General features: G+C 44.8%; 1 protein-coding gene across 1 annotated transcript; it reads left to right on the top strand.

Annotated features, from left to right (window-relative positions):
- Nucleotides 1-2,952: 2,952 nt before the first annotated feature.
- Nucleotides 2,953-23,289, top strand: LOC141740531 (protein ELYS-like). Its single transcript, XM_074579357.1, has 24 exons — nucleotides 2,953-3,073; nucleotides 3,793-4,046; nucleotides 5,744-5,924; nucleotides 6,719-6,926; nucleotides 7,643-7,759; nucleotides 8,726-8,810; nucleotides 11,832-11,982; nucleotides 12,633-12,765; nucleotides 12,853-13,034; nucleotides 13,410-13,471; nucleotides 14,304-14,432; nucleotides 16,200-16,290; nucleotides 16,379-16,468; nucleotides 16,631-16,771; nucleotides 17,545-17,649; nucleotides 18,425-18,518; nucleotides 19,467-19,590; nucleotides 19,712-19,768; nucleotides 20,737-20,883; nucleotides 20,975-21,162; nucleotides 21,332-21,476; nucleotides 21,572-21,703; nucleotides 22,900-23,047; nucleotides 23,135-23,289. Exons 1-24 carry the CDS (start codon nucleotides 2,953-2,955, stop codon nucleotides 23,287-23,289), a joined length of 3,240 nt encoding a protein of 1,079 aa, XP_074435458.1.
- Nucleotides 23,290-26,724: the final 3,435 nt, after the last annotated feature.

The following is a 26,724-nucleotide window of genomic DNA, read 5'->3' as shown; positions in this document are numbered from 1 at the left end:
ACGCCCCTCTCTGCCCTTCCTTAATAAACCGTGACTCCAGGTCTGGAACTTCTGCCAATAGAAAGGAAGCGTGGCGTCAGTCTTTCAGATCTAATAATTGCTTCCTGATCATGTTTGATAAAATGATGGGGGTTTGATAAAAATTAGGGACTTAATTCTGTCGGGAATGCTGAGCCCTGTGTGGGGTGTATGGCTAACCGGGGTCGTTCAGGTGCTCCCTCTGGATGGTTGTATCGGTCTTGGCTGGCAGCTGGCACAGGCGTTTGGGCACACAGTACCGTACCCTGTTCTGCTGAGGACAGCTTCTTGTTCACCTGCTGCATCAACTGGTTTTCCTGCATTGATCTGCCTGGGGTTTGCTTTGTTAAGACAGTGAAACGAACGTAATCAGGCTTCTGTTAATTTTGTGCCTTCTACCTAGGAAGCTGTCGGATACAGTTTTAGAGAACTAATGGTGACAAGGCTTTGCTGGTGTGGTATTGCTTGACTTGTGTGGTGGAGAGAAGCCTTAAATTGGCAGGAGAGAGTCACCAACAAGCTGGGCCTGTTGCACGTGTTGCAAATGCATTTGCAGTTGGGCTTGTCAGGTTGCTCTTTGTCAAAGTATGTTTCAGAATGAGATACGCAAAAGCCGCCTGGACACGGTCGTGGGCAGCCTGCTGTAGGTGACCCTGCCTGAGCAGGGGGGCTGGACCAGAGGACCTCCAGTGATTCTGGAAGGCCTTTCTCTTCATTGTGATGCTGGGATTCTGGAATTCGTGCTGGGATTCTGGAATTCGTGCTGGGAGAGGCGAGCGGTGTGGTGTGCTGGGAGTGCCTTGCTCACCACTGTCTCCCTGTGCTGGGAAGGCTGCGTGTATGTTCTGTCCTGAGACACTCAGCGCCTACGTCTGTCTGTGCAGGTGCACCGAGCAAGGTAAAAAAGAGCGTAAGGTCAGAAGTGCCTTTGGGAACCGCTGTGAGCTTCGCCACGGTAGACGGGGACTGCAACTCTTGAACGGAAGTATAGTCGTGTTAGGGAATAACCGCAGGAGGTAGCTGGGTAAAGTGGCTCCAGCGTCAAGTTCTGATCTGTGTTGGTTTTGTTTGTTTTTTCATGGAGAGGGATGTCACATCTGTGGTCTGCATCAGACACAGGGTCTTTGCTATTGGGGGCTGTTGGGGTAGAGAGCTGAAATTCTTTCCTCGTCTCACCTTCTGCTGTAGCTTTGTGCTTGTGGAGCATCTGCACAAACTCGGCAAGACAATCTGTAGGCTGCACTTGAGTGAAATAAGGCCGATTGTAGGATTCTGGTACAGACCGTCTCTGTCACGCTGGTGGCTTTTTAGACTACAGCTTAGGGCTTGGATGAAATGTAGGGTTTTTGCCTAAACCGCCGGGAGCGGGGAGGCTTTCTGCCTAAGCGGGAAAGACCTGACCCGGTGGTACTCCCTAAATCACCTGCTCACTCACTCGCTAAATCCTCTTTCTGCAGGAGTAAAATCCGGCAAAGTGCAAATTCACTGAACCTGACGACTACGAGAGTGCAGAAAGTGACTTTTCCATCTGCTGCTCCTCCAGTGCTTGTGAGTTGCTTCCTGTTTCTCTGGGGAAAATGTCATGGAACCAGTCATTAACAACAATTCAAAAATTGGTATAACTTTTATAAACCCTTTTATAACCCTTCCCTGAAATCACTTTAGCTTCCACCTCTGGCGGAGTGAAAGAACGACGCCTGTCAGCTGCAGCCTTTCCCAGAGAGCTAGGGAGTCTCTCCGTGCAAGAGGGAGTTAAAAGTTGCCTTAAAAGATGCCTGACTGTGTCCTGGGTGGTGTCCTTTCTAAAAGTGAAGGGGTTTTTAGCCCTCCCTGCAAACTGAGTGTGCCGTTTCACCCGGGTATGAGCTAGCAGCCCGGGCTGACTGCCACAAAAAGGAGATGGACAAATTCCCTCTCCTTCTTCCCGATGCGTGGTCCTGCCTCCTTCCTTGTGCCACCTCTTATGCTTGCTGGTTGTCTCTGCAAGGCAGTTGAGCTCTCGAAGCTGGTGGAACACCACCTGCTTTTCTGGGTGAGTTTCCTGCCTGCTCAGGGAGTGAACTTGGCTCCTAAAGTGCTCTAAGGCACTGTTAAGGCAGTGCGAGGTGAGCCACAGGAGTACGGTAGTAGAACAAAGGAGCAGATGGAGAGATGGGAGGCGGCGGCAAGTCCTCTCTTTTGGTGGCAGGGAAGTCAGCATGTTTTGTGAAACCATCTCTTCAGCTGCGGCTGGCCATATTTTTAGCTTTTTCGTCAGTAAGCCCATTGCATTGTTGGCCCTTGAAACGGATTTTCAGGTACTACCGTCAGTCAAAACTGACGTCCCTGAACCCTGACTTGGCTGAATGTGATTCTGCTTGAACATGTAATTTCTCCATGTTTATTCTTCTTGGAGCTTTTTAATGCAAAAATCTATCCTCAGCGTGTGACTCGTGGTACGCTCCTTTCTTTGGAAATAGTTTGGAAGTCATAAGTACCTAAGGTGAAGACCAATGGTAATTTTGGCTGCTAGAAGACAACTGACAATAAGTAACAAAGGGTAAAGTACGAAATCAAGGGAAAGGACAAATGGAAAGTTGTACCTGTTACTGAGAAGCTTTTTAAAATCTGATTTTTCTCAGCTCCCATCTTCCTAACCTGTGTGAGTAGACTTGAACTCAGTGTATTGGGCTTTTTCCTGTTATTTCTCTGTTGATACGTCTGGGTCACTTTTTGTTGGTGATCTCACAGGCATCAGAAAAGCAAAGGATTCTCCTTTTGCTCTGCTGGGAGAGCAAAAAGTCTCCCGAGTGCCATTATTTGCAAGGAAAAGAGCTAGAGGTGACGTCTAGGGGATTTTTCACTGCATACTGATGAAACTTCTGTCACTCTCAAGAATAGTTCTGGCTGACGTGAGTCTAGTTGTGCAATTTTTTCCTGTATTTACAGCGAAGAATGCGAGACCTAACAGCTGAGGTAACGAGCAGCCTGCTGCAGTTTCCAGAGGTGACTCTTCAGGCACTTGGGGAAGATGAGGGAACCCTCGGCTCTGTGCTGTGCGGGAGGTTTTCTGGAGGTGAGCATTTTCCTTTAAATTTGGTCTCGGTATAAAGTTGTTCTTGCCTGGAGGCTACCTGAAGCCTCAGGTCATCGTATCAGCTGTGTCAGGTTGGTGCTGTTAAGAGGCATCCTGTTTAGAGAGAGAGAACAAAAAGGGTGCTTCAGCGATGACAAATGCTAATATTAAAACGTGAGTATAGTTAAACTTTGAAGTGGACTTTCCAGGTGATGTGACAGTAGAGCTGGGTGCCTATCTGGAGGTCTAGGCTTCTGTTAAGACCAGGTAGAATCTATCTACCTGAGTGTAAATGCAGGGATTGAGCTCATACTTCCTTTGGGCTGGCAGTAGTTCAGTGAAACAAAATGCCTTCGATTCTTCCTCTACGCTCTAAGACTTGTATTCCCATATGCGTTTAGATCATTTCTAGCAAAACCAAGGCGAATATGGTATAAAGGCTGTCGATCAGGACCTTGTCATCTTTATCCCAAACAACCCAGATTCTTCGGTGCGGGAATGACAAGTACAAATGCAAAATAACAAGGTGGTTAATTTTAGGAGGGATTGCTTGGGGATTTCAACGGGTGATTTTGAATCATTGACTAGAATGAGGTAGGTCGGTCTTCCTCTGCTAGGTACGTTTATTGAAGGAAAGGGGCAGGCACTGTGATTTTTTTTCAGCTGTTTTCAGTCTTCCGTTGGACATTTGCTTCAGTCCTCTTTCTTTTCTCTCACAGGGAGAAACGGCCTGGCGTGGTTGGCACGTGGTCCTCACCTTGAGGTGGTGAACTGTGTGACAGGAGAGCGGCTCTCTGCGTACCGTTTCAGTGGAGTCAATGAACAGCCTCCCACTGTTCGTGTGGTGAAGGAGTTTTCCTGGGAGAAGAGAACTGGACTGCTGGTTGGGTTGGAAGACGCAGAGGGAAGTGTTCTCTGTCTGTACGACCTTGGACTCTCAAGAGTGGTTAAAGCAGTTGTTCTTCCCGGGAGGGTAGGTACTTTTTAATTGGAGAAACGAAGCTTTGATGTTGTTAGGTGCTGCGTAGGCCTGTTTTAGGACAAGCTTTGGAGCATCTCTTTGTAGGAGGTATTTTTTCTATCGTGCGTTAACATCCTGTCACTTGAGAGTATCCAGTCAAGACGGCGTTGCTGTAAAATCTTGGGCTTAATGTGCCATTATTGTTGGAGTTTGCTGAGAGTAAACCAAGTTTTCTGGTTTTATTGTAGAGCACAGAGTTACCTGATTCTCTCCTTCCACAAAAAGGCATTGAAAAGCACCTTTTTTTGGCCCTAATTGCTTGATTTCCATCAGAAATACCGTCTTTAAAATGGCTCAGAATTCCATAGTTGTGCTGTAAATGACTTCGACACATTGCCTTGAATCTCAGCCTAGCAAGCAGGCTGAGGAGAACACATTTTTCTGTTGACTTAGGAGAGGAAAAAAGAGCCTCTAGTGAGTTATCTGACAGATTGTTGGGAGGTCACCTTTCAGCCTGCAGTCCTTGAATCTCTGCTCTCTGACTAGTGTGTTTGTGTAGATGGGACACACTGGTGTAATGTTGCTGATGTTTTCTGTCTTCTGTAACCCAGAAACTCAAATGATGTGTGTCCCCTAGCCTCATTATCTTAATGTAAACAAGAATCGGTGGAAGTCAATAGAAGATCAAGATTCATTTTTATCATCTTAGAATCTGCAACAACTAACTAACTAACTTCTTAGCCAGCTTTCCATCAGCTGCTTTGGTTTGACTTGCTAGAATACAGGTGGAGTTTTGTTTGTTTGTAATGCTACAGTGTGATGACTAGTAGTAAGCATTCGTATTGGGGTCACTGAGAGAGAGAAATACGTGCAGCTTTAGCGCAGGAGTCTTTGTGTGCTCGTGTCTCTGCTCTAGCAGTCAGTGTTGTCCTGGGATGTGCTGCAACGTGTGCTGAAAGGTCTGTCTTCGCCTTGTGAGACAGTTGCGTGCAGACTGCTGGGCACGTGAAAGAGCAGTGTGCGCTTCCTCCTTTAGGTGGAGTCACATTTTTATCTGAGAAGCTGCTGCTTTAGGCTGGCTTTTAACATTTTTCTCAACATTCGTGAAAGCGCTGGTGTGCATTTAAAGCTTCTTTTCCTTTATGTGGTTGTTACTTTTCTTCTAAATGCGGACTAGTGTGAATTTTACTAAGCTGGTCTCTCCCTTCAACGCTTTCTAAATACGTTTCACTCCCATGGAAATGGTGTGTCTCCCATGCAACTTGGCCGCTGCCTCGTCTGACTCTCGAGCCCTGATTTATCCTAACGCCCGTTTGTCAAAGAAGGCATAGACCGTATCGCGGTGCTGGTGGGCTGTGAGCGGTGGGAGACCTCGATGTAGTTGTGTTTGTCTGTCTTAAGCCCCTTGAATACGATAAAGTTTCTTGCGTATAACTGATTTTCTGTGTTTTCCTCCAGTTAAGTACTGCGAAGTAGGAAATGGAAATTGCTAAGCTGTACTAATAGAATGCCCCATTTAAGTTGAAGTTAAGTCACTTACCCGCAGGAAATCTGGTAAATGGAAGGCAGTAACAGGTTTTTGTACGGGGCTTTTTTGTCTTTGTCTCTTTTCTTGATCTAATTGCAAACAATGCTTTGATGCTCCTGTATTTACTTTTTCTATTGAGCTTGTCAAAGAGCTCAAATAGTAACTTGTAGTTTTCCTGTAGGTAACCGCTATAGAACCTATAGCGAATCACGGAGGACCCAGCGTGAGCACTCAGCACCTCCATCAGAGTCTGCGATGGCTCTTTGGGGTGGCAGCAGTGGCTACAGATGCTGGCCATCTACTTCTGGTTGACCTTAGTTTGGATGATTGCTCCTGCACTCAGAATGATATCGAAGCATTGGGTGAGCCTTCAGTTTTTCCACATGAATTTAAACGCAAGAAAACTTCTGTCTTCTAACGAAACAGTATGCATCCCACTTTGAAGACCCTTGTGTCAGACATTTCTGACGACTGGTTACAGGTGGCAGTTTGACATCGTATAGTCCTGACCTGATTAAACCTGGGAGTGTCTGACTGCTCCTCGCAGTGTTGTAAATGCCCCCTCCCACCAAGATCCCTGTGCCACTATGATTCTTGCCAGAGAGGTGTAGGAATTTTGCCACGTGAGCCGGTGCGGCCGCCTGGTAGGAAGTTGTGTTGGAGGAGCCCTGTTTCCCGGGAATGCTCTTCTGCTTGTGTTAATTGACTTGGGGCAAATTTTGGGCTTGTTTTTTAAAATAAACCCGACTTACCAACACCCATGCATTTGGATGAATGAGATCTCGAATAGGTGTACTCAGATTGCATACACCGTTTTGGCTATTACAACAGCAGCTTCAGCAATTGGTGCCACTTCAAACACGAGGTGCCACTTCAAATTGCATCACGAGGCCCAAACTCCTGCTTTTCAGAGTCCAGGAAGAATTTGGTTACGTTTTTACCTAGCTTTCAAACGTGAGTGAGAATACTTGTCTGATCCGAGAGTTCTTATGTTCTTTGAAGACATACATAATGGAAATGGCAAAAAAAAGTGTTGCATAAATGGCTATTTTGCCTGGCACGGTAGCATTAGATGATAGGGGTTGTCACGTCAGTGCCTAAAATGCAGCCTAAATGGCATAACGTATTCATTTATTGCTTGGTTTTGTGTGTGTAGATCTAGAAGTTGTCACTAAAAATCCTGCTGAAGTTGCACAAAGAAGAGAAACTGTGACCAGCGAAGGGAGGTGTCTCTGTTTTCAACTACAAAATGCTTCCGGAACAGCAGTATCAGCCCTGTGCTACATAAGCAGAAGCAACCAGCTCGTTGTGGGTTTCTCGGATGGCTACCTGTCGCTCTGGAATATGAAAACGTTGAAGAGAGAGTAAGTAGGCCTTTACACTTGGCCATGCCTGGAGGTGCGGGGCTCTCGATTTGTTGCTTAAGGAAGTATGTGGATGTAAAGAGAACTTTTTCAGGGACTGAAATGAGTATGAGTATAATCTTGGCACGTTCAGAAATCCTCTTCTGACGTAACTTTTCAGTCATACCTGGATGAAGTGGTCCGTCTTCTCCCCAGTGGACTAGGATTGTTTTCCTTATTGTGCCTGTGGATTGAGGAATTGTGGGAAGCATGCTTCCTGGGGTTTTCAGAACCGGTTACTGCAACTGGGGCTTCCATTGAAAGGCTGAAGTATGTCAGTGATGTGATTTTGGTGCCGATATTCTCTAAAGTGTCCAGGGTGAAACTAGTGAGACATGAAAACTCAATAGCTGACCTGTGCCTGAAAAATGTATTCTTTCCTGCATGTCAGCTTTGGCCGAAAGAGCAATCTCACCTGAAATATTTGGCTAACTTCTGGTTGGGATTCCCTTCAGCAGATCTGCACTGACTCCCCAGAAGCTGTTGGATGCATAAATAGACAGTGGAGGAATAATTAGGTGGCAAGAGTAGAGTGTGGAGGTACAAATAAGGTTCAGAAGTCAGGAAGAACAATGCTTGACGTAGTCCAAGAAACGAGAAACTACCTGTGTTTGGGCCACTAGGCTCACCTTTTGTTTTCTTTTTCGTTTTGCTTTTTTTTTCCCCTAAACCTGTAGGCACCACTCTCAGCTTGAAGGAGGGAGGATTCCTGTCTATGCTGTCACTTTTCAAGAGCCGGAGAATGATCCTCGCAATTGCTGCTACTTGTGGGCTGTTCAGTCTACGCAGGAAAGGTGAATAAAAACTTTAACTATCAGCCACTGAATTAATTCTTTTTGTTTTTAAGGATATTTGTTCCCATACAGTTGAACATGTGTATTTGTTGTGTGTCTGCGATTCTTTCCGGTACGGAGGGTGTTAAACTTAGAATGCAATTTTTACAGGATTTACCAGACGTGAAGAGGGACCTACTAGTTCCTGCCTTCTGTCAGAAGGCAAAGCAACAGTGGCCATATTCTTCTGCTCGCATTCTCCAATGGTTTGCTTTTGTTCCTCGATGACCGCTTCATCATTTGTTTGATAGTCACACCGTGGTATTAAAATACCACTAGGAGCAGTTGAGGCTGCAGATCTAGAACACCAGACGTGCCCACACAACAGCCTGCCGCCCCTAAAGGCGGCGGTGACAGTATTGCCGATGGCCTTGTGCCAGCGTCAGCAGTCTGTGGAGCCTTGGTGAGCCAGTGCAGCTCCCCTGGCAGAAAACGATTCAGCAGAAAAGCCAATGGGTTCCTGCTGTTCTGCTGAATCAAATCGGACTTGGAAGGGTGCAGAGTGTGCAAGAGGGGGAGGGGAACTTTGGTGGTAAGGGAAGGGCAGAGAGATCTCTCTTTCTGCATCAGCAAGCGATTCCATCAGCTCAGCTGTTGGTAGAGTGGCAGTCTTTTAAAACTTGACTTCAAAGCAGTTTTGATGGAGAACTCTTCATTGTGAAGAACTATTTCCAACAATTCTTAGTCCATACAACATATTACAGCTTTCCAATTGTACGGTTGGCTTTTACCCCTGAAGCTGTTAGTGTCAAAACGCCCTCCTTCATGTTTCAGTGGCTAAATGTGGCCGATGATCATGTTTTGGGAAGAGGTGGTGTTCTTTTCAGCGGGAGCATGCTATTAAGAAAACGTCTAGGTCTACTAACACGACGATGAGGACTATAAAGCAGCTTTGTAACCAAATTTCATAATTTATCCCTTTTTCAGTGAAGGCGATGTGGTGAGTTTACACCTGCTGCAGTTAGCGTTTGGTGACAGAAAACGCGTGGCCTCAGGACAAGTCATGTATGAGGTAAGAGGTGCATGCGTGGGAAAAGCAGACAATAGTAATTTTCTCTAAGGGAGTATCAGTTGAGTTACAGGGGTGAGATTTACCATCAAACTTCAGAGCTGTCTGAAAAAATAATAATGTTTTGCTGAGTCTTCTTGGGCACGGCCTTTGTCCATACCTTTTGGAAAGAAGGCGTACCATTTTATACTGCAGTGTCGTGTGTTCCAGCTAGATTCATCTGCAAAGAGCCCGTATAAATGAAATTCCTGAAGAGGACGCGGCTTTTGCAAATAAAATTATTCTGAAATACCAAATGAATGGCATGTAGGAAGAGAAGATTGGGCCTTGAATCGCTTGGTTTAACCAAGCTTCGGACTTGAATAAGCTTCTGTCTCTCTCCCTTTCTTAAAATACAGTCATACTCTAGTCTTTGCTGATCTTCAGTTTTATATTCTTGGTTTCCCTTAGAGCTTTGTCAGCCGGACTTCTCACATGAAATGCACCTACAGTGTCTCTTCAGTGTTGATCCTGACACTTAGTAGCTGTAAAGATAACTCGTTCTTCTTTTTGGCTGGGTGACCTATTCAATCTACTCTTAAAGCCAGGAAAATATGTAATTTGGTCAGAAGAGTGTACCTAAATGTTAGATCTGGCTCCAAGGAGGATGCGTTTAAAATACAGATGTGAGGTATCATTGTATCTCAGATAGCTAACAGAGACAAGGCGCATCTGTTAGATGTGTAATTCCGTTCAGTTGTACGCCTGGAAGTCTTCCAAAATCTTTTTGAGGGGACAGTAATCTTAGTTCAGAGCAAGTCTTTCCTCCTGATTTGGTACTTTCTCTTGCATATTCTCAATAGCTATGGAACGAAACAGGGGTGACTCTTGTATCGTGGTACTCTGGTTTTTGTAGGGACTGTGCCTTTTGATTTTTTTGGATTAATTTAGATTTTGAGTGTTTTGCTTATGTGTAGGAAAGGTGCTTCCTCATTTGGCACTGTTGCTTTTGCATAGATAGAGGTTAGGTGTTTGGAAAAGGTGGTGTTTCTTTAAAATGCATTATCTATCACGGTGACCAAGTAGAAGGATCTTCCAGTGATTCATGGCGTGCTGGATGCTATCTCTTTATCTTTGTTGGTGTGCGGGACCTGTGCTCCACAGCGGATACTTTTAGTCTCAGAACACTTCCTTGTAGTCACAGATCGGTTAGTACTACATGACTGTCTGCCTGCATGGCTGTCTGAGTCAAGTTTCTTGTCCATCTTCAGGGGTAGAAAATTTAAGTGTCTCCCGTTTGCTAGGCCAAGTTTGAGTAAAGAAGGAGGAATCTACTGTTGATCCTTGTTCATTGGATAGAGTTCATAGGAGCTCAAAAGACTTTTTCAATACAGCAGTGCTTTTTGTTCCAGGAATTAGGTTTGAGGCTATGAAGCAGTGCCTCTTTGACTGTGTGTCATGGTAAAAGTCACAAATAGGACTTATGGAACATGTGGTACTGTGTTTTTCTATATGCATGTCAAACTCTCGTCTCCATTGCCTTCAAGGCTGGTTTAAGTCTGCTTAAGTAATTAAACAGAAAGGTATGTTTAAGTAATGCTTCCAAAGACCTTTTTTGTACTGTCGCAGCAGTTGCTAAATCTGGTGCATCAAATCACGATCGTAGAGCGCATCTTTACCCTTGTTCTGCACAATGCTTGCGGATGGGCAGAGTATACACTCTCTACTTTGATATCAGAGTTTGACCAGTGCATCTCGTTTGAAAACTTGTTTTTGTGTTTTGCTAGTCAATGGAGTCATTACTTAACATCTCCCATACAATGGAGTTCCTTAGAATGACTTTGCCCGGCGTGGAAAGTTTAAAATGCACTGCTTTGCTTCAGAAGCATTTTCTTTTTAGTTATGAAAGACTTCTTTTAATTATTTAATTTTTCTTTTTAGACAACCTTCATATTTATTTGTAACACTTCCTGGAATCATTAAGAGAAAGCTCGCCTCTTCTCAGATTAGGTGAATTAGATGTATCCTATGAGATCATACGGGAATGTGTGGTTTCATGCCAGTTCGTTTCAGAGCTCTGCAAGTTTAGGAAACTTGGGTAGAATGTGGCGTTATCAGTTTATGGGTTGTGTGGGTTGGGTTTCTTTTTCCCTCTTTTTTTTTTTTTTTTTTTAATTATAGAGCTGCTATTTGTCCCCAGTACACCCATTCATGTGTTGTGTGGTAGACAGTTTGAATGAATGCTGTATTTGGAAAGACGGTATTTCACTTCACGCTTACTTAAAAAATGGCACTATCAGAGGTTCAACACAATCGTGCCGGGGTTTCTGTGTATCTCAAAATTAGTTTGTTTACTGTGTAGTAATTCGTGATGCTAAAAGCCTTGGCCACGTGCACCCCGTGTCCTTTCTGGTTTTCCCTTTTGCTGTTGGCTGTGCTTGGTGAAGGAGCTGAGGGATATTTCACCCGTTAGTCTCTGACAAGATGAGAGGAGGAGCTGTCATAGCTTACGTGGCTTGAAAGAAGATTGCTAATCAGTATGAAGTTCTCACAGTAACTAGAGAGGGGTGCACGGTCACTCTGGTGGTGTGCCCATAGAAAATACCTCTTGACAGCTTTAGCTGCTCGAATGCTGGGGCTTCTCTAACTTCATCAGTTCTGCAATCAAGACATGGAGCAAAGAGCTTTGCATGCATGTGTGTTGCATCATTTTAGATATCTCTTTGTAGCGATATATTTATTTTTATAAAGAACATTCTTGGATGTCGCAAGGAATTCTGCAAAACATGTTTAGATCTGAATAATGTTAGGGAAATTCTAAATTTTGAAAAAGTGCAAAGCCTTTACAGCCAAACTTACCCGTTACGATTTGACACTGCATTCTCTTGCATGTCAGGCGTAGTTTCTATTTACCATCAGAAATAGGCTCATGCGAAATAGACAGTATAATAAGCCTATTCTGTTAGACTGTCTTTCATATTTAGCCATAATGTATGTTTTTATCTTAGAATGACCTTTGCTCTCTTCTCTGATTTTTTCCCCCAGGGTTTGGAATACCGTGGCAAAAAGTTCAGTTTAGATCTCACGGGTGGAGTCTTTCCCTTGAGAGGCCAGACGAGGAGTACGAAATTAATCAGCTGCCAGACTGTCGAAAAATTCCGCAGCGACGTTGACGGAGAGGATAGCGTAAATGAAGGTTTGTTCTGATGTCCGTGTTTGGTGATTTTAAAAGAAGTGCTTTTGGAACCTAAGCAACGAATGCTGTTCTGTCCCCACAGTCTGAAAGTCTTGCCTATCTGCATAGACTAGACTGTTGGGATTATTTACGAAGAAAAAATGGATGCTTAAGTTATGTGGGACTTCTTTAAGGGAGAAAGTGGGTTTTATTTTATGCTTGCTGACATGCTATCGCGATGTATGGTGGGGCCGTTTGTATGATGATGGTCAGTCGTTTTACTCCTCCAGCTGCCATCTTTGAACAAGAAGTTCAAACTCTCCATTGCTTAGGAATGTTACCAGAATTTTTTCCCTTCTTCAAACCGATGTCCGCATCTGCATCCAGATGGTAGCCCGTCACAAGTGCTGTTCCCCAGGGCACTGCACTGGGGCCACTTCTCTTTAGTATCTTGACCAGTGATCTGGACGAGGGGACAAGAAAAAGGGGCAGTGTGACTGAAACCTATCACAGAGATGTTTGCTATTCCGTAATTACTGTAATCACTCTTAGGAAGTGTTGTGTTTCACGAGTGACAGAACAGAATGAAGCCAAAATAGAAAGTGGTGTTTTAAAACTATCGGATCTATCGTATTTTCTACAAGTCAGAAACAATGTCTTGTCTTTTACAGTCACGTCTCCTGACACCAGTGTCTCAGTCTTCAGTTGGCAAGTGAATACGTACGGTCAGGGAAAACCATCTACTTACCTGGGTGTATTTGACATTAATCGCTGGTATTCTGCTCAAATGCCAGATTCACTAAGGTAGATTTTTCTTCAGTAGTTTTCCATATGCCTGCCAATAATTCATTTGAATGTCGGCATTTAGCTTACGCGCTTGTTTTCTTTAAGGCCGGAAGAATTCCCTCATGAGTGCCCCTATTTTGCACTGTGGTCGCTGGATACCGTAGTGAGCGTGACTTCTCCGAAGCTCCTTTTGGATATTCTGGTCCATGAGCGGAGTCTAAGTCGGGGAGTTCCTCCTTCTTATCCACCACCTGAGCGGTTTTTTCATCCAGGCAACTATAACTTTGGTAGGTATTTCACTGCTTTTGAGAGTGATAAGCTTAAAATGAGGTCAAATGCCATTCATTGGTTCTCTTGTTCAGTCATTGTTTGTCATTCAAAACCCAAACCAAACCAAAAAAACACCCAGTCCCCCCCAAACCCAACTCTGATCGCGTTGTACTGACAAGGTATTTACTATTGTGAAACATATCTGACAGCCGGCTGAGTTTTGGTGCTTTTGTAATGTAGCCGGTGAAGTGGTGCTGGTTATAGCCTGAAATGACTGTGAACTGAAGCTCAAAGCTTATATGTTTCTAGATACCGGTGTGTAAAAAATGTAAACTGGTCATGGCATAACTGTGAGAGTACGGAAGGTTGTCAAACGTTCCCTGTTTCTGCAGATGGTACGTGCTTGCTGACCTCCGGAGTCGTTCACATGACTTGCACCGGCTTCCAGAAGGAGGTGATCTTTTACTGTATCTTTATTGCGAGTGGCAGGAGATGTAGCTTTTCTAAGTTTTCTGTTGCACTGCTTTCCGTGTTAGGGACCGTTTCATGCTCATCCTGCCCGTCCACACGCATAGTTGCAATTGTATCCTGTTGCCAGTTGTATGCAAATGGTAATGTTTTAGGTCCCCTCTTGGGACTGTACAACTGCCGTTGTCTCCTCTTGAAGCACGATCGGGGATTGAATGTCTAGAAAGGAATGCAACGTTGCTCCAGGAGCAAGAACAAAACCACTGTAGAAGGCGGGGAAAGGTGTTACTTCTTTATTGCCCCTCAGTCGAACTGCCTGCATAGTCTTGAGTTAGAGTTTTGATCCCCAATTCTCTTGAAAAAGGAGGGAATGGAGAAAATGAAAAACCACATAACTGTTTGAGGAGTGAAAATTTTGTTTTCTCCCAAACTCGGCCAAATTATAACTTCTGAGCCACGGCACAGATTGTGACAGATAATTTTGAGTGAAGTTTCAGCTCACTAAATGTTTCCAACATGAATCGGCTTCCATACGAATAGGCATGGAAAGGATCTTCCAAAGCGTGAAGTTGCATGTTAGCTGAGCTTATATAGAATGTATTTTGTGTCAGTGTTGAGGGAAAGAGCAAGGCCTGTGTATAGACAGAGAAGGTAGAAAAGACTTAATTACGCAGATTGCTAACCTAAAGCATCTTAGTGGTTCAGGCTGTCTGACGGTGTCAGTGAACATTTAGATTCTTCCTTTTAGAGGTTATCCAGAAGCGTAGTGACGGAATAACAATGCTGTCTTAATCTGTGGTTTTCGATTGATGTTTCAGACCTTGAATTTTTTGAAGAAATCTGGTCCTTCAATATGGGAAGCCATTCAGGATAGCTACAATAGGTGTCTTGTAGCTGGCTTGCTGTCTCCAAGACCAGTTGATGTCCAGCCATCCAGTTTGAGTCAGGTGAGTGCCTATGAGGGAATCAAGGGGGAAATACATCCATCTGGTCTGACAGGGCTGGAGGGGCTACAAGACACGATACTCCAATTTTTGGATTCTTTGCAAAGTTTCGTTGAAATACAGGCGTGACCTGAGCTAGCAGAAGTAATCGTATCCTTAGATCCAAAGTAGTGACTTTGACTGGGAACAGCCCTAAGAGATCTGTCTTTAGAGACCCCTCTCTTAATTCGGTGCCACACACAGATGCGCACAAGGAAGCGTGCAGTCAGTGCTGGTCATGCCCAACATAACGCATGTGTCCCCCAGAGTAACCCCCATCCCTGTCAGTTTCTCAAAGCAGTGGTTCAGTGCAGTAGCCGACGATGGGGGCGTCTCACTGGGATGCGAGCTCTTGCAGACGTCGGCTTGCTGCACTGTCACTGTACGTGATCATTTGCTTCCAAGGAAGTGGGCTGTGGTAAAGGATTACTGCTGTCAGCTCTCCCTGGCAATTTCTTCACGGCTTGCCCTCGTTTTCCCTTCATCGGTAGGCTTTTCTGCATCCTCTCCGGGCGGATCTTCACCTCTGTAGCCTCTGCCTTGTGCTGCAGTAGCCCAATTTGCTCCCCTGAGACTGCCCTCTTGCAGCTGCAACACCTTAATCACCTTTATCTCATGACACTCGCTACCTTCTATGTGCTTTATGCCACCACAGTGACTTCACTCCCCCTGCCATAGGTTTTCCATTTGCAATGCACCAACCTTTCCCTGGAGCAATCAGCAGGAAGGGGAGAGCAGCCTTCCCGCTGCCCTCCTCTTCCTGTCTCCTGCATTCGTCACCACATTTGTGGACGTGTGTTAGGACATGAACGCTTCTGCACAGTGTGGTAGCTCAAAGAAATTTCTTGGCAAGCTGGCCAATGGTGTGTTTCCTTGTCTGAAACCAGTTTTCAGAAAAAGATGGCAATATCACATGTGTGTTCTACATGTGTAGAAGTCGCTTTGAATGTCATGATTTTGCCTAGAGGGGAAAGATACTTTTGAATGTGTTTAAAAAAACCCAACCAACCAAACAAATCCCATCCCAAAAACCAAAGTAAAAACTTACGAAGGGTCCTCTCACCTGAGAGAAGTACGAGAACACCAGCTGAGATAAGCTACTACTTAATATCGCGCGTCTGTGCATAGCTGTGATTTATCCTTGTAAGGATTACCACTACACTATAATACAGTATTTGAAGAGCCTAACATTTAAACCATTAGGATGTAAATGTTTCGCTTCTTTTCTGTCACGTTACAAAATTCCAACGTAGTGTTTTGGGTGTCAGAACTGCTTCATGTCTTCATAGTCTAGAAAGCTGCTTGGCCGTAGCTTCACTGTTTCCATGCAAACGTTGCACAGTTGTGTTTGTCCTGTCCCCTTCCTGCGTTCCTGAAGGCAAACTTATATGCACAGCTGTGTAACGCGTATTAGCAGAGGATGTTTCTGGACGTAGTAAGTTGGAACTCAGTACGTGAAGACTGTAATGCAGAGGCATGCGAAGAAAGATTAGAATTAGGCTGCAGTAAGTTGAAATGTCAGAGGAAAAGTGTGTTAATGTGTTCCTCAGAGCAGTGAGCAGTCCAGCCTGTGGCTGGAATTAAGAGAAAGGACGTGGCATTCCTGGCCTGTGTCCTGATTGACTTTGTGATGTCTGAATGAGTATGCAGTTAGAAAGAAACATTTACTGTTGATGGTTCACATGGTGCAAGTAGGTAAGATTCTCATTTGAGTTTGTCTGTTACGTTTAGGAGGAGCAGCTGGAAGCAGTATTGTCAGCTGCTGTCCAGACAGGTTCTGTGGGACTTCTGACTGGATGCATTAAACATTGGATATCTGAAGGTAATACTTCGAACGCTGGTTTTTTACGTGGTACCTCTTTGAGTTGGAGCCTGTTGATTCATTTCTTTTTTGTTCTCTTTGTTTAAAGAGCAGCCAAGGTCTGCTGGTAATTTACGGTTTGTTCTTGAGTGGACATGGAACCAAGTGATCTCTACAAAGGAAGAATTTGACCAAATCTGTGAGTACTAGTGTAGTCATTCTGCAAACCTAAAGTCGTTCTTTCTGATTGAGCTTCCTCAGTAATACGCCGCTATAGGATATTGCACGCGGTCCTTGAAGTGCGCCTTGAAACTCTGGAATTGCTCTGTCGGCTAACGATTTAATATTTATTCTTGAAAAGGTGTTCCGCTGTTTGATGGCTCTTGCAACTTCATTGACCCCCAGACATTACGGTCTCTCCAGCGCTGCCAGTTGCTTTTGAGCAACCTTAGCACGGTCTTAAACTGTTTTCTCACAGAAGCACAAGAGCTTACTGAAAAAGGTTTGTAGTAGTGCTACAAAATCTTTGGTATGTTTTATTAAGATTTGGAATTGTGGCAACATGGGCTTTTGTTGTTTTTGAGGATTGGAAGACAGTCACATTTAGCTGGGAGAAGGGGCTTAAAGCTGAGCGCTTGGGACCACCACAAAACACGCATGGAGTTCAGGGCAACAGTTTATGGTGGAGCTCATGCAAGGGGGTGGGGGAGGCTACATTCAGAGAGAAGCTTTGTAGGCAACTGGGCTGAAATTACAGCAACCGAATGTGGTATTGCTGAAAACTATTCCTTTGAGTTCTTAGCTAGCAAGTTCTAGTTGCATGCAGACACCGTGTTGCAAATTGCTAAACAATACGAAGGAAGCGTAAACGAGTAACGTGCAAAGTAAGTTACTTGAGTTTCTACAGCTTTTTCTCTTAGAAATGGTTCTTGGCCTATTGAGAAAAGAAAAGAATATCCCTTTGCTATCAGAAGAATCTCTGCTACGTGAGAAACAGATGTCTTATTCCTGCGTGCATTTAGTAGTTCAGGCTTTGGGGCTTTTTTTGTTTTTTTATTTTAGCCTTTAGTGAGTTTAGTTCTTTATAGGGGTTGCTTTTTGTTTTGGTGGTGATAGTGGGGTTTTTCTTCAAATAAAAAAGCGATACAGCGTGAAAAACGCAAAGACAAAGATTTCTAATGTGCTATTTTTATACTTTTGGTTTAGTAGGATGAAGGGAGTTTTGTGAAAATGAACAGAATTGCATAACGCTAATCATCTCCTGCCTTTTTTCAGGTTTTGCAGACGTGACAAATAAGCAAGCGGTAACCGGCCTCATTTCTTTGTATGCACGAGTGGTCATCTGGTTCTGTCGATCCGGTCTCCTTCCAGAGGGTTTAGGTAAGCGTGACCTGTCATACGTTTGTAACAAGGCGACCATCCAGTGAGTGACTCCCACGAACGCGTGCTTAGCCATGTTTTTGTAACGGTTTCGTCAGGAAGAAGTCGTGCTGGTTCAGTGGCAGCGTGTGCTGAAGTTCTGTGGGTGAAGTTGAGATTTTGCTGGGTTGTCAAGTACACGGCGTAGAATGAGGCAGGCAGTTTCTTTCCTGGGTGGATTTTAGGAATAGCAATGGACCCCTGACGTCAAGGCGCTGCTTGTGTCCACAGCTTGAACTACTTGAGATTTTAAACAAAGTACTATTAAACAACAAGTACCGGAATGCTTGTTTTTAGAGTGAGAGCATTACCTGCATGTTTTGAACTTTCTATCAGTTGCTTGAGGAGAAAGTACACCTTGGAAATCCTTCTTTAGTTGGATGGATTAGAAATTCCATTGTCAGCCTTAATTGTCTCACAAACAATTGTTTTAAACAATGGTTTTAAAACCATTCCCTTTGAGAACTGGGTGGTTTTTTTTATAGTGAACTTCAGCTTACCCTACATGTTGTGAATGCTGCGTGAACTGTAACCTTGAAACGGCACTTGGGGCAAGAAGGAATTGAGTCTTGTCTCTTAGAGTTCTTTTAGCAAAGGCAGAAAGAGGATTGGCTTCTTTCAGAGTTGGAGGCTTCTTGATGCTTAGCTTGTACGATCTTCTGTCTCTTTAGGCAAAAATTTTCGTTTACAAGTGTGATATGACTGCTTTAACTTGCTTCTGCTTTGTTGCCTGTAGATGACGATACGCGTTTGTCGAGACCTTTCTACAATTATCCTCTGATTGAGAGCTACTATACTGGTCACCGACAGAAACTTGAGCGTTTATCAAGGTAAGAGCTAGAGGAAGACTCTAGAACACTTCCACGGCAAATTCAGAAGTGGAAGGGAATGGCTTTTATCTCAACAGTTGCATGGGCTATGCGTAATGCCGCTGCCAGCAATACTCTTGACTTCAGTGACACGCGTGTTCTGTTGAACAGAGAGGTTACTTTCCTGTGTTAAAACGTTGCTATCTACCTCTGCTTAGTACCACTGGTTGGTATCATCATTTTTCGGGAGTCTACTTTATTCATTGGCTAATGTGTATAATTTCTGACTACTGAAAAAGGCCATGTGATTAGGACAGGATCAGTCACCTCCAGTTCAGCAAAGCAGGGTGTTCACAGAACAATTGTTTTGGAAGCAGAAGAAAGTATGTTTTTTAAAAAACAATCATCTCCGTCCTTGACTGGTAATAGAGGGTCATAACTGTATTGGCCTAAGTCCCCTTCTCACAAGTACGTGGTGTGATTTCGTAAGATGGTTGGAGGTACATGGAGTTGGCACGCCTCGCACTCTCCTGGCTGTCGGATAGAAGTCACTTGCTAACGTCAGCTCTCTTTCCTGGACTAGCTGCCTAGCACATAGGCGGCATGCCTTGGATTAGCCGATAATAGGTTTTTCTTTGGAAATTGTACTGAAAACTGAATAAAGACCTGACCAAGCTTCGGCGATGGCACTGTGACCAAGAGGCTGCAAGGTGAGTTAAGGTGGAAGCTGCAGGGTAGGAGGTATTGACTTCAAAGTTCATCTTCCTTGGCTTACTTCTCAAGTAACTTACATACAGGCTCGTGTGTTCCTTCGAAGCACAGAGCCTCTAGTGTCCTTTTTCTGCTTTGTGCCATCGGGAGATGAAAGGGCAGGGCTGCAGTCAGCAGAAGACTAGAGGAAAGCCGTTACACCGGGAGGCTGGAATTAGTGTTTAACTCTGTCCAAATCCTTGCTACCTTTTGTTCCAGAGGAAAATGGGACTCGGACTGCTTGATGGTTGATGGAATGGTTTCCCAGTTAGGAGACCAAGTGGAGAAGCTGTGGCGGAGAGATGCAGGAGGAACTGGGAAATACCCGCCTGCCAGTTTGCATGTGAGTGTCCTGTTCACTGAGAACAACAACAAACGGCCGCCCTCCCCGCCAAACCCCACCCAAAAGCCAATGATTTAGGGAAGACAGGCGTTTTTTCAGAACTGTTAATTTTTCATTTCAGGCACTGCTGGATCTCTATTTGCTAGAAAACATTGAAGAAAACTGCAAACACGCAATTGTATCCTTTCTAGTTATTTTTATTACACCTCCAGGGGATGCACATAAATGTTCTTCAGTGTTGGTCGCCGACCTGTTTCATGACATTTTTTCATTTATGCTTCAAAGACGATGCAAGTGAAAACATTTAGTTTAGCGTTAAGTTGTAGACAGAAGCGCTGTTTTATTTCTTTGTACTGTGGATTTTTGATGACTTTTTTCTTAAACGTTTTGTTGCAAAAGTCTTCTCCGATAGGGAGAAAACAGTTTTAGTAATAAGGGTTGAAGATATAAAATGTCCTTAGTTTTTCTCCAAATTTAAACACCGTTTAAAATTGTCTAAAACACCCATGATGGGTTATAAAACAATTTCTGTTTCAGAGCAAAAGGATTTCTAAGAGTGGTTTACCAGTACCGGATTTTTGCTGAAATCACGGGTTTTCCAGCGCAGCTCACGGTGCTTGCTTTGGTTCCGTTGAAAGTGCAGGCACACGGAATAAGCAACAGGGAGAAGAGAAAAGTCATGGGGCAGAAACTTAATTTTTAAGCTGCTGAAATACACAGCCTTGCTTTTGCTGTTTGTTGCCTAACCCGCGAGGGGAGCCTAGAGAGCAAGGGGCTTAGAAACGCTTATAGCCCGGAGCTGTCTTGTTAGATGATGTCCCTAAAAACGGACGTCAGAAAGAGAAAATGACGCTACCAATGAGTGACCCGCATACTGGTTTAAATCCAGTTTTAATCATTCAGAGCTGAGCTGTCCTGTAAGGATGCCACAATTTACACTGTTTTATAGACGCTGGACATGAGGGAAAAACCCAACTGTGGAATTTATTTGCTGTAATAATTGAGCGTTGGATGCTCCAATGTTTTGAATGTATTTTCTGCTTCCTACCACTTTTATATTCTTACTTCATTATGGTTTTCTAAAGGTAATGTGATAAACTTTTGGTCTTACAAACTGATTAGCCTTAATGAGATACCTGATGTCAGACAATTTACTTGCTGCTGGATATCAAGCGTTCCTTTCCGAGTGAGACAGAGACTTCAGTCGACTCCTTCGCAACTGCCTTTGGCATCCCCTGGGGACTTGTTAAGCTTGTTGAAGGTTGTTGGCTTCTAGATCACAATGATTACGAAGTAAGTATGGTAGAGTTGAGTTAGACATACATTGCAGTACAAAGCTATAACCTAGAAAATGATTTTAAAACCCGATCTCTAACTTGTACAGAATTCACTGGCCCTGCTCTTTCATCCCGCTACAATCAAAACCGCGTCATGGCAGCACAAGAGAATTATTCAGTCCCTCCTGTGCCAAGGGGAGCATGGGCAAGCCCTCAGATACATCCAGCTGATGAGGCCACCCACGGCAAGCAGCGGGGAAGTGCAGCTTCTCCTCACTGTGTTGCTCTCCAATAGGTAAAGAAATATACCCCACCATTTTGTCACGCAAATCTTGTGAAAATGGAGAACAAAGAATAGAAATCATCATCCCCTAAGTTTCCTTTAAACTTTGAGTACAAGACTCTTGGGGCATCTCTTTGGTTATGCTATTAACATCCCTTTACGTCTGAAACATTAATTACAGGTGCATGGTGGAGGCTTGGGGTCTGTTGCACCAACATGCCGCTCAGGCAAACTTAGAAGACCTCTTAAAACACATGTACGAAATGTGCCGGGAGATGGGCCTGATGGAAGACTTGCTGAAGCTGCCTTTCACAGACACGGAACAAGTAAGTGGGAGCAAGGAAAAATGTTCATCGTCTCTTTGAAAAGAGAAAAGGCAGAGCCATAACAGATTTTTGGAATGATTTTTTTTTTCTCATAGGAGTGTTTGGAGAAGTTTTTAAGGACCAGTGCTGGTGTTCAGAATCAAGAATTCCTTTTAGTCTACCATCTGCAGCGTGCCAACTACATTGCAGCCCTAGAGCTGAATCAATCCATGAATGTCAATCTTATGGTAAGCGTGAAAGTTCTGTTCTGTCAAGCGTGCAAGTTTCTGCTGGGTGTTACTAACTGGTTTGGATAGTACTCAATAAAAATCCTGCTTTGTTTTTTTCATACCAGTCTTTGAAACACTCGGAACAAGTTTCTACACCTTTGGTTACAGCTGAAGCTAAATGTTGACCAATATACGTCACTACTCCAAAGCTACTCTATGAAGCTATAAATTAAATGTTACACACCACTGTTGACCCCACTGAGAACAGTTTGTTTGCATCTGAGGAATAAACATGTATCTTTCCCATCAGCCAGTCTTACCATTCCGTTATTGAGATACGTATGTTATGCGTGGCTTAGATTACTGGAAGTTGTTGGTGTCACTCCTTCCTGTGGGATGACGAGTAGGTTGTATGTCATCGCTTGTGTCTTGCACGCAACTGTATTTTTCTAGCTGAGAGCAGGCTAGATGCCAATCCACAGGTTAAATTTCTGTGGGTTTTCTTTGTTTTTTTAATTTCTGCGAGTTATAGCGTGCTCTCCGATTCACAACTTTCATTTCACGGCTTTTATGACAAAAATTCTTGTCTAACCTCTATTTCTCAAAATAGCCAGATTACATTTTGTGTTACATGAACTTGTGTTCTGGATTTGTGACGCGTTTGCTGTTTTCTGGAATCATAGTTTTCCAGTGACTCAAACTTCTAAGGTGGTTTGGAAGTCGTAGGTCCTGCATTTGAAAACTGTCATGCGGCCAGGTGGTGTGCGTAGGTCGCTTTTTCTTGCTTGTTTTAATCTTCACATCATGTTGTCCAGGGTAATTTCCAGTTGTCCTCTATATTCAGGGCACTGGCGTTTCAGGAAGAACAAGGGAAAGCCTGCTATGTAGTAAGTCGTTTGCAAATTGCAGGTGATATCAGAAAATTGCAGGTGATAACAGGTGTATCAGAAGAAGGTTCTGCAGAGTGCCAGCATTGTTTTAACTTCAAGTTGTAGGCTCTGTTGCTATTCCAGTCTTCCTTCCACTTTGCTAAAAGTACCAGGTGAAATCGGTGTGTGCGGATGGGTAGAACTTGCCGCTGTTCTGTGCAGTGGAGGTGTTTTCCCACACCCGTAGAGGAAATCTGCTCACTAATGCGAAATAGCACGGAGAGGTCTGTGCAAGGAACTTCTTGTAATTAGTTAAGCTTTTGCTTTCCGCTTTTCCTTCATCAGAACGACGGCGATCATCGCTTGACCGACAGAGCAGTTGCCAGAAATTCTCTATTAGCCCAATATGGCAAGATCCTTCCACGAATTGAAAGGCAGCTGGCCGTAGAGAGAGCCAAGCTTTACCATTTGCCTGCACTGGCCTCAAGAGAAGGTAACTTTTAGCGGGGGGAAATAGAGGGGAGAATTCCCTGTCACTTGGATGACACCAGGCTGAAATTTTTCCCCTCTTGCTTTCCAGTCTCAAGACCAAAGCCATTAACTCCAGTAAGAAAACAAGCTAAAGCAGGAAATGTGCGTCGAAGACCAAATTTTCTGGCGAAAATATTGTCCAGAATTAAAGAATCCTGGGCAGGAATGAAGGAGAAAACCGGTTTCTCACAAGGTGGATTTTAAAGATGCTGTCGTTTTTATAGCTGCTAAACGTGCTGTTTCTTCAGCAGGGTGTTTCTAAAATTGAGGATGTTTCTAAAATGGGACCTGTTGAGATCCAAACAGGAGAGCAAGCAGTTGGGTTTCAACAGCACCCGCCAGTCCCTCACTAGAGACAGGAACAAGAAGAGACCTTAGATGCATTCACTTATTCAGCTCGTCTCGGCTTTGGGATTTAGGACGACACTGTAGAGAAGACGGGGCTGGACTTGGGAATACGCAAATCCCTCATGGGAGTCAATGGAAAATTTGGGATGGGAAGAAGGCAGCAGGTCACAAAGCTTCCGCAGTCATTCCCGTAGCAGTGCAGTGAAGGTTTTTCTGCTTTCGTTATAACTGGTGGGTACTGATGTAGATGTAAGCGCCTGGTTTTGGCTTGTGGGCCCTCACTGAATTTAGGACAAACTGCTTACTGCTTTCTTGTTCGTAGATTTGTAAGCATAAAAGGAAAGTTTACGCAGACTAGTATTTCTTGACTTTAGTTTTGAAGCATGGCGTGTTGCTAATAATATATCGCTTTAGCAAGTTTTGACGAGGCGGGAGGCAAGAAAATAAGCTGATTCTATGGAGACTGCTGTTGAGGGGCTGCTTCCTTCTGCCGTTGTTGGCTAGCACTGCAACTTAGAGGGCTGGGCAAAGGTCTTTACACGTGGATTCAATTATCCCGACCATCCGAGTCCCTGGAAATAAGTAACGGTTACTGCTTTTGTTCTCCCCATAAAACCCCGAGTATCTTCACGTGGATCTAGAAGGAACGAATACTTGCTCAGCACAGGGAACGGGAAAAGACGAGGTGGAGCTATTTAGAATATACTGTGTTGTCTCAGGCAGTCCAAGCGATTTCTTGAAGTGCAGGGTTGAGCTGTCGGATGTGAGGGCTGGCCAGTTTGACAAAGTGTTGCCGACTGGAACTTTCAGCTTTTCTCTCATCGTTGCCTTTTACCCTGTTAGATGCAGAGTGGGTCGCCCTGTGGGCATTTGTCGTCAGCGCAGGAAGTACTGCAATGGGATGATTTCTGCCAGTTGTGGCTACAGCTCGCATTGTAAAACTGCTCACTTTGTCCAGGAGTGGTGGCAAATCGTAGTCAGGCACAGAAATACCAGAAACGGGGCACGCGATGGCGTACACTGAACACTCTCTTCTCTGTCCCTTAGACACAGAAGCTGTCGTCGGTAGCAGAGAGTACACTGTATGTTTCTGACTTTACACCCAGCAGTGATCTGAAAGGAAAAGCGGCATTTCACTGTCCTCAGTTTCATCTGTGTGAGTGTGAAGTCAGTCTGTTTGGTAACGACTATTGCATTAACAGGCTTTTTTTTAACTGTAGGTGGTGGAAGATAGTGCGCTTAAGTCACCAACCTCAGAAGCAGCACCGGCAACACCAGGATAAAGTGAAGGACATCCATCGGGCGATCGTCCATACAGCTAGGATTCTCCAGAGTCATAGTTAGCATGTTGTTTGACTGTCAATAAACATTGTTGAATGTGATGCAGCTGAAGGAGACGGAGAGCTTTTTACACCTCAGAGTAATTTTCAGAGACAAGCGTTGTAATAAGGAATGCCCCCCAGCCCTCCTCCTCTCGCTTAGCTTTTGTAGCTGAGCAGACGGCAGAGGGTATGGAACATCCCTTTGGTCAGTTTGGGTCAGCTGTCCTGGCTACGTGCCCTCCCAGGATCTTGTCTTTTTTCCTCCTGAGTCCTTTCTCAGACCCAGCCTTCGCACCGCACCCCTAGCAGCTCCCTCTGCATCTCCGGGATGATCAGTTCGCCCTCCTCTACGAGCAAAGGAACCCAGAATATCTTCCAGGATGGAGAACTCGAACCCCACGTGGACTGATGGAGTAAGGTGGGCTGTAGTTAGTGATTTTTCCAGTTAAAGGCTTTACAGACCGTGATTACACTTGCAGTTTTATAGAGTTTGCTCAAACTGCTTACGTTGAGAACTGGAACTGCAAATCAGAATGGCAGACTTGCATTTGGTCTTAAACGGCTATGTTAGGCCTTCTGTAACGTCACCTGCCTGCCTGCAGGAACACTCGGAATTAGGAGAATTTGAGATTTGAGGTTTGTGCGGTGATGTCATCCTGGGAGCTTCGTCCAGTTTTGTATAGACTGTATCTATTTCATTATTTCCCTTTTTATTTTATTTTTAGGATTTCACGAAAGCAGTTTAGTTTCTCCTAAGCTCGTAAATCTCTCTCTACCTCTCCTCCTCCTCTCCGTGTACGAGAGGTTGGGGGGGAGCATCTGTCGCCGGCCATTGGCCAATTCGGCCAAAACCACGACAGATTTATTGGCGCCCGACGTGGGGCACGAACGCAGCTCCGATAGATTGCCTGAATAGTTTGAATTCCAGCTTGTTCAGGGAGAACAGAGAGTTCACAGCATGTCGGTCTTACGTGAAATCTGGTATCGTGCCTTTAGAGAGCTTTGTATGAAGTTAATGGACGCAGTGGGGTTTAAGCGGTCAAATATATTGCATGGCCTGTTTCTCGTTTGTGCTTGGACGCGGTGGTCTAAGCGTGCCACGTTGGCGTGGGTTTGCCTTCAGAGGTATAAAATAATTGCTTGGATAACGGTTCTGCCTGCCTATCTTGGGCATCTCGTGATGGAGGCTTTTCCTAATTACACTTTCGGGATGGATTCTTTTCCTAATTACGCTCTTGGTCGTACCTGGGGAAAGTTGACTTTGCCCTTCGGTGATGATGCCAAAGCGACAGTAACAGAATCGGGATGAGAAACCTTCGGGCCGTTTCGAGAGTGAAGGTTACTTTCATTCGTACGTGATCCTGTTGTCGGTTTTCCCGAGTGTGTTGCAGGGCTGGTTTATTGTTAAATATCGGTGCAGGAGTGAGTATGATGTGACATGTGATGTTGCTACTCAGACCCCGGGGCCAAAGCCAAAGACAGCAGAAACTCGGGCAGCCCTGCCACCGAAAGCTGCAGTAGGAATTCAGACAACCCCCCCACGGAAAGCTACAGCAGAAACTCAAACAACTCAGATGACTGCCCAAGCCGCAACACAGGCACAAACAACGCCACCGGCCCCGACACCAGCCCGAGCGGCATCGGCTGCCCCCCACCGGCCCCGGCATCGGCCAGGCCCACGGCGGCTGCGCCGCCCAGAGGCCCCGGCGAAAGCCACGCCTCCGCCCATACAGGCCAAAGCCACGGCCCGGCCGTAGGGACACCGCCGCCAGCGGCATGGGCTGCCCCCACACGGGCCCCGGCAAACGCCACGGCTCCGGCCCGGAGGCGGTGGAGAAAATGACTAAGACAATAGCTGAGCAAAATGAGAAAAGTGCTAAACTTCTTCATGAAATGCTTGAAAAAGTGTCTGAGAAGGGGAAAGAATCCCACTCTTCCCCTGAACAGAGCCAGGTTGCAGTCATTAAGA

This window comes from Larus michahellis, chromosome 3, assembly GCF_964199755.1.
Source record: "Larus michahellis chromosome 3, bLarMic1.1, whole genome shotgun sequence".
In the NCBI taxonomy this organism is placed as follows: Eukaryota; Metazoa; Chordata; class Aves; order Charadriiformes; family Laridae; genus Larus; species Larus michahellis.
This window is presented reverse-complemented; position numbering and strand designations above follow the sequence as displayed.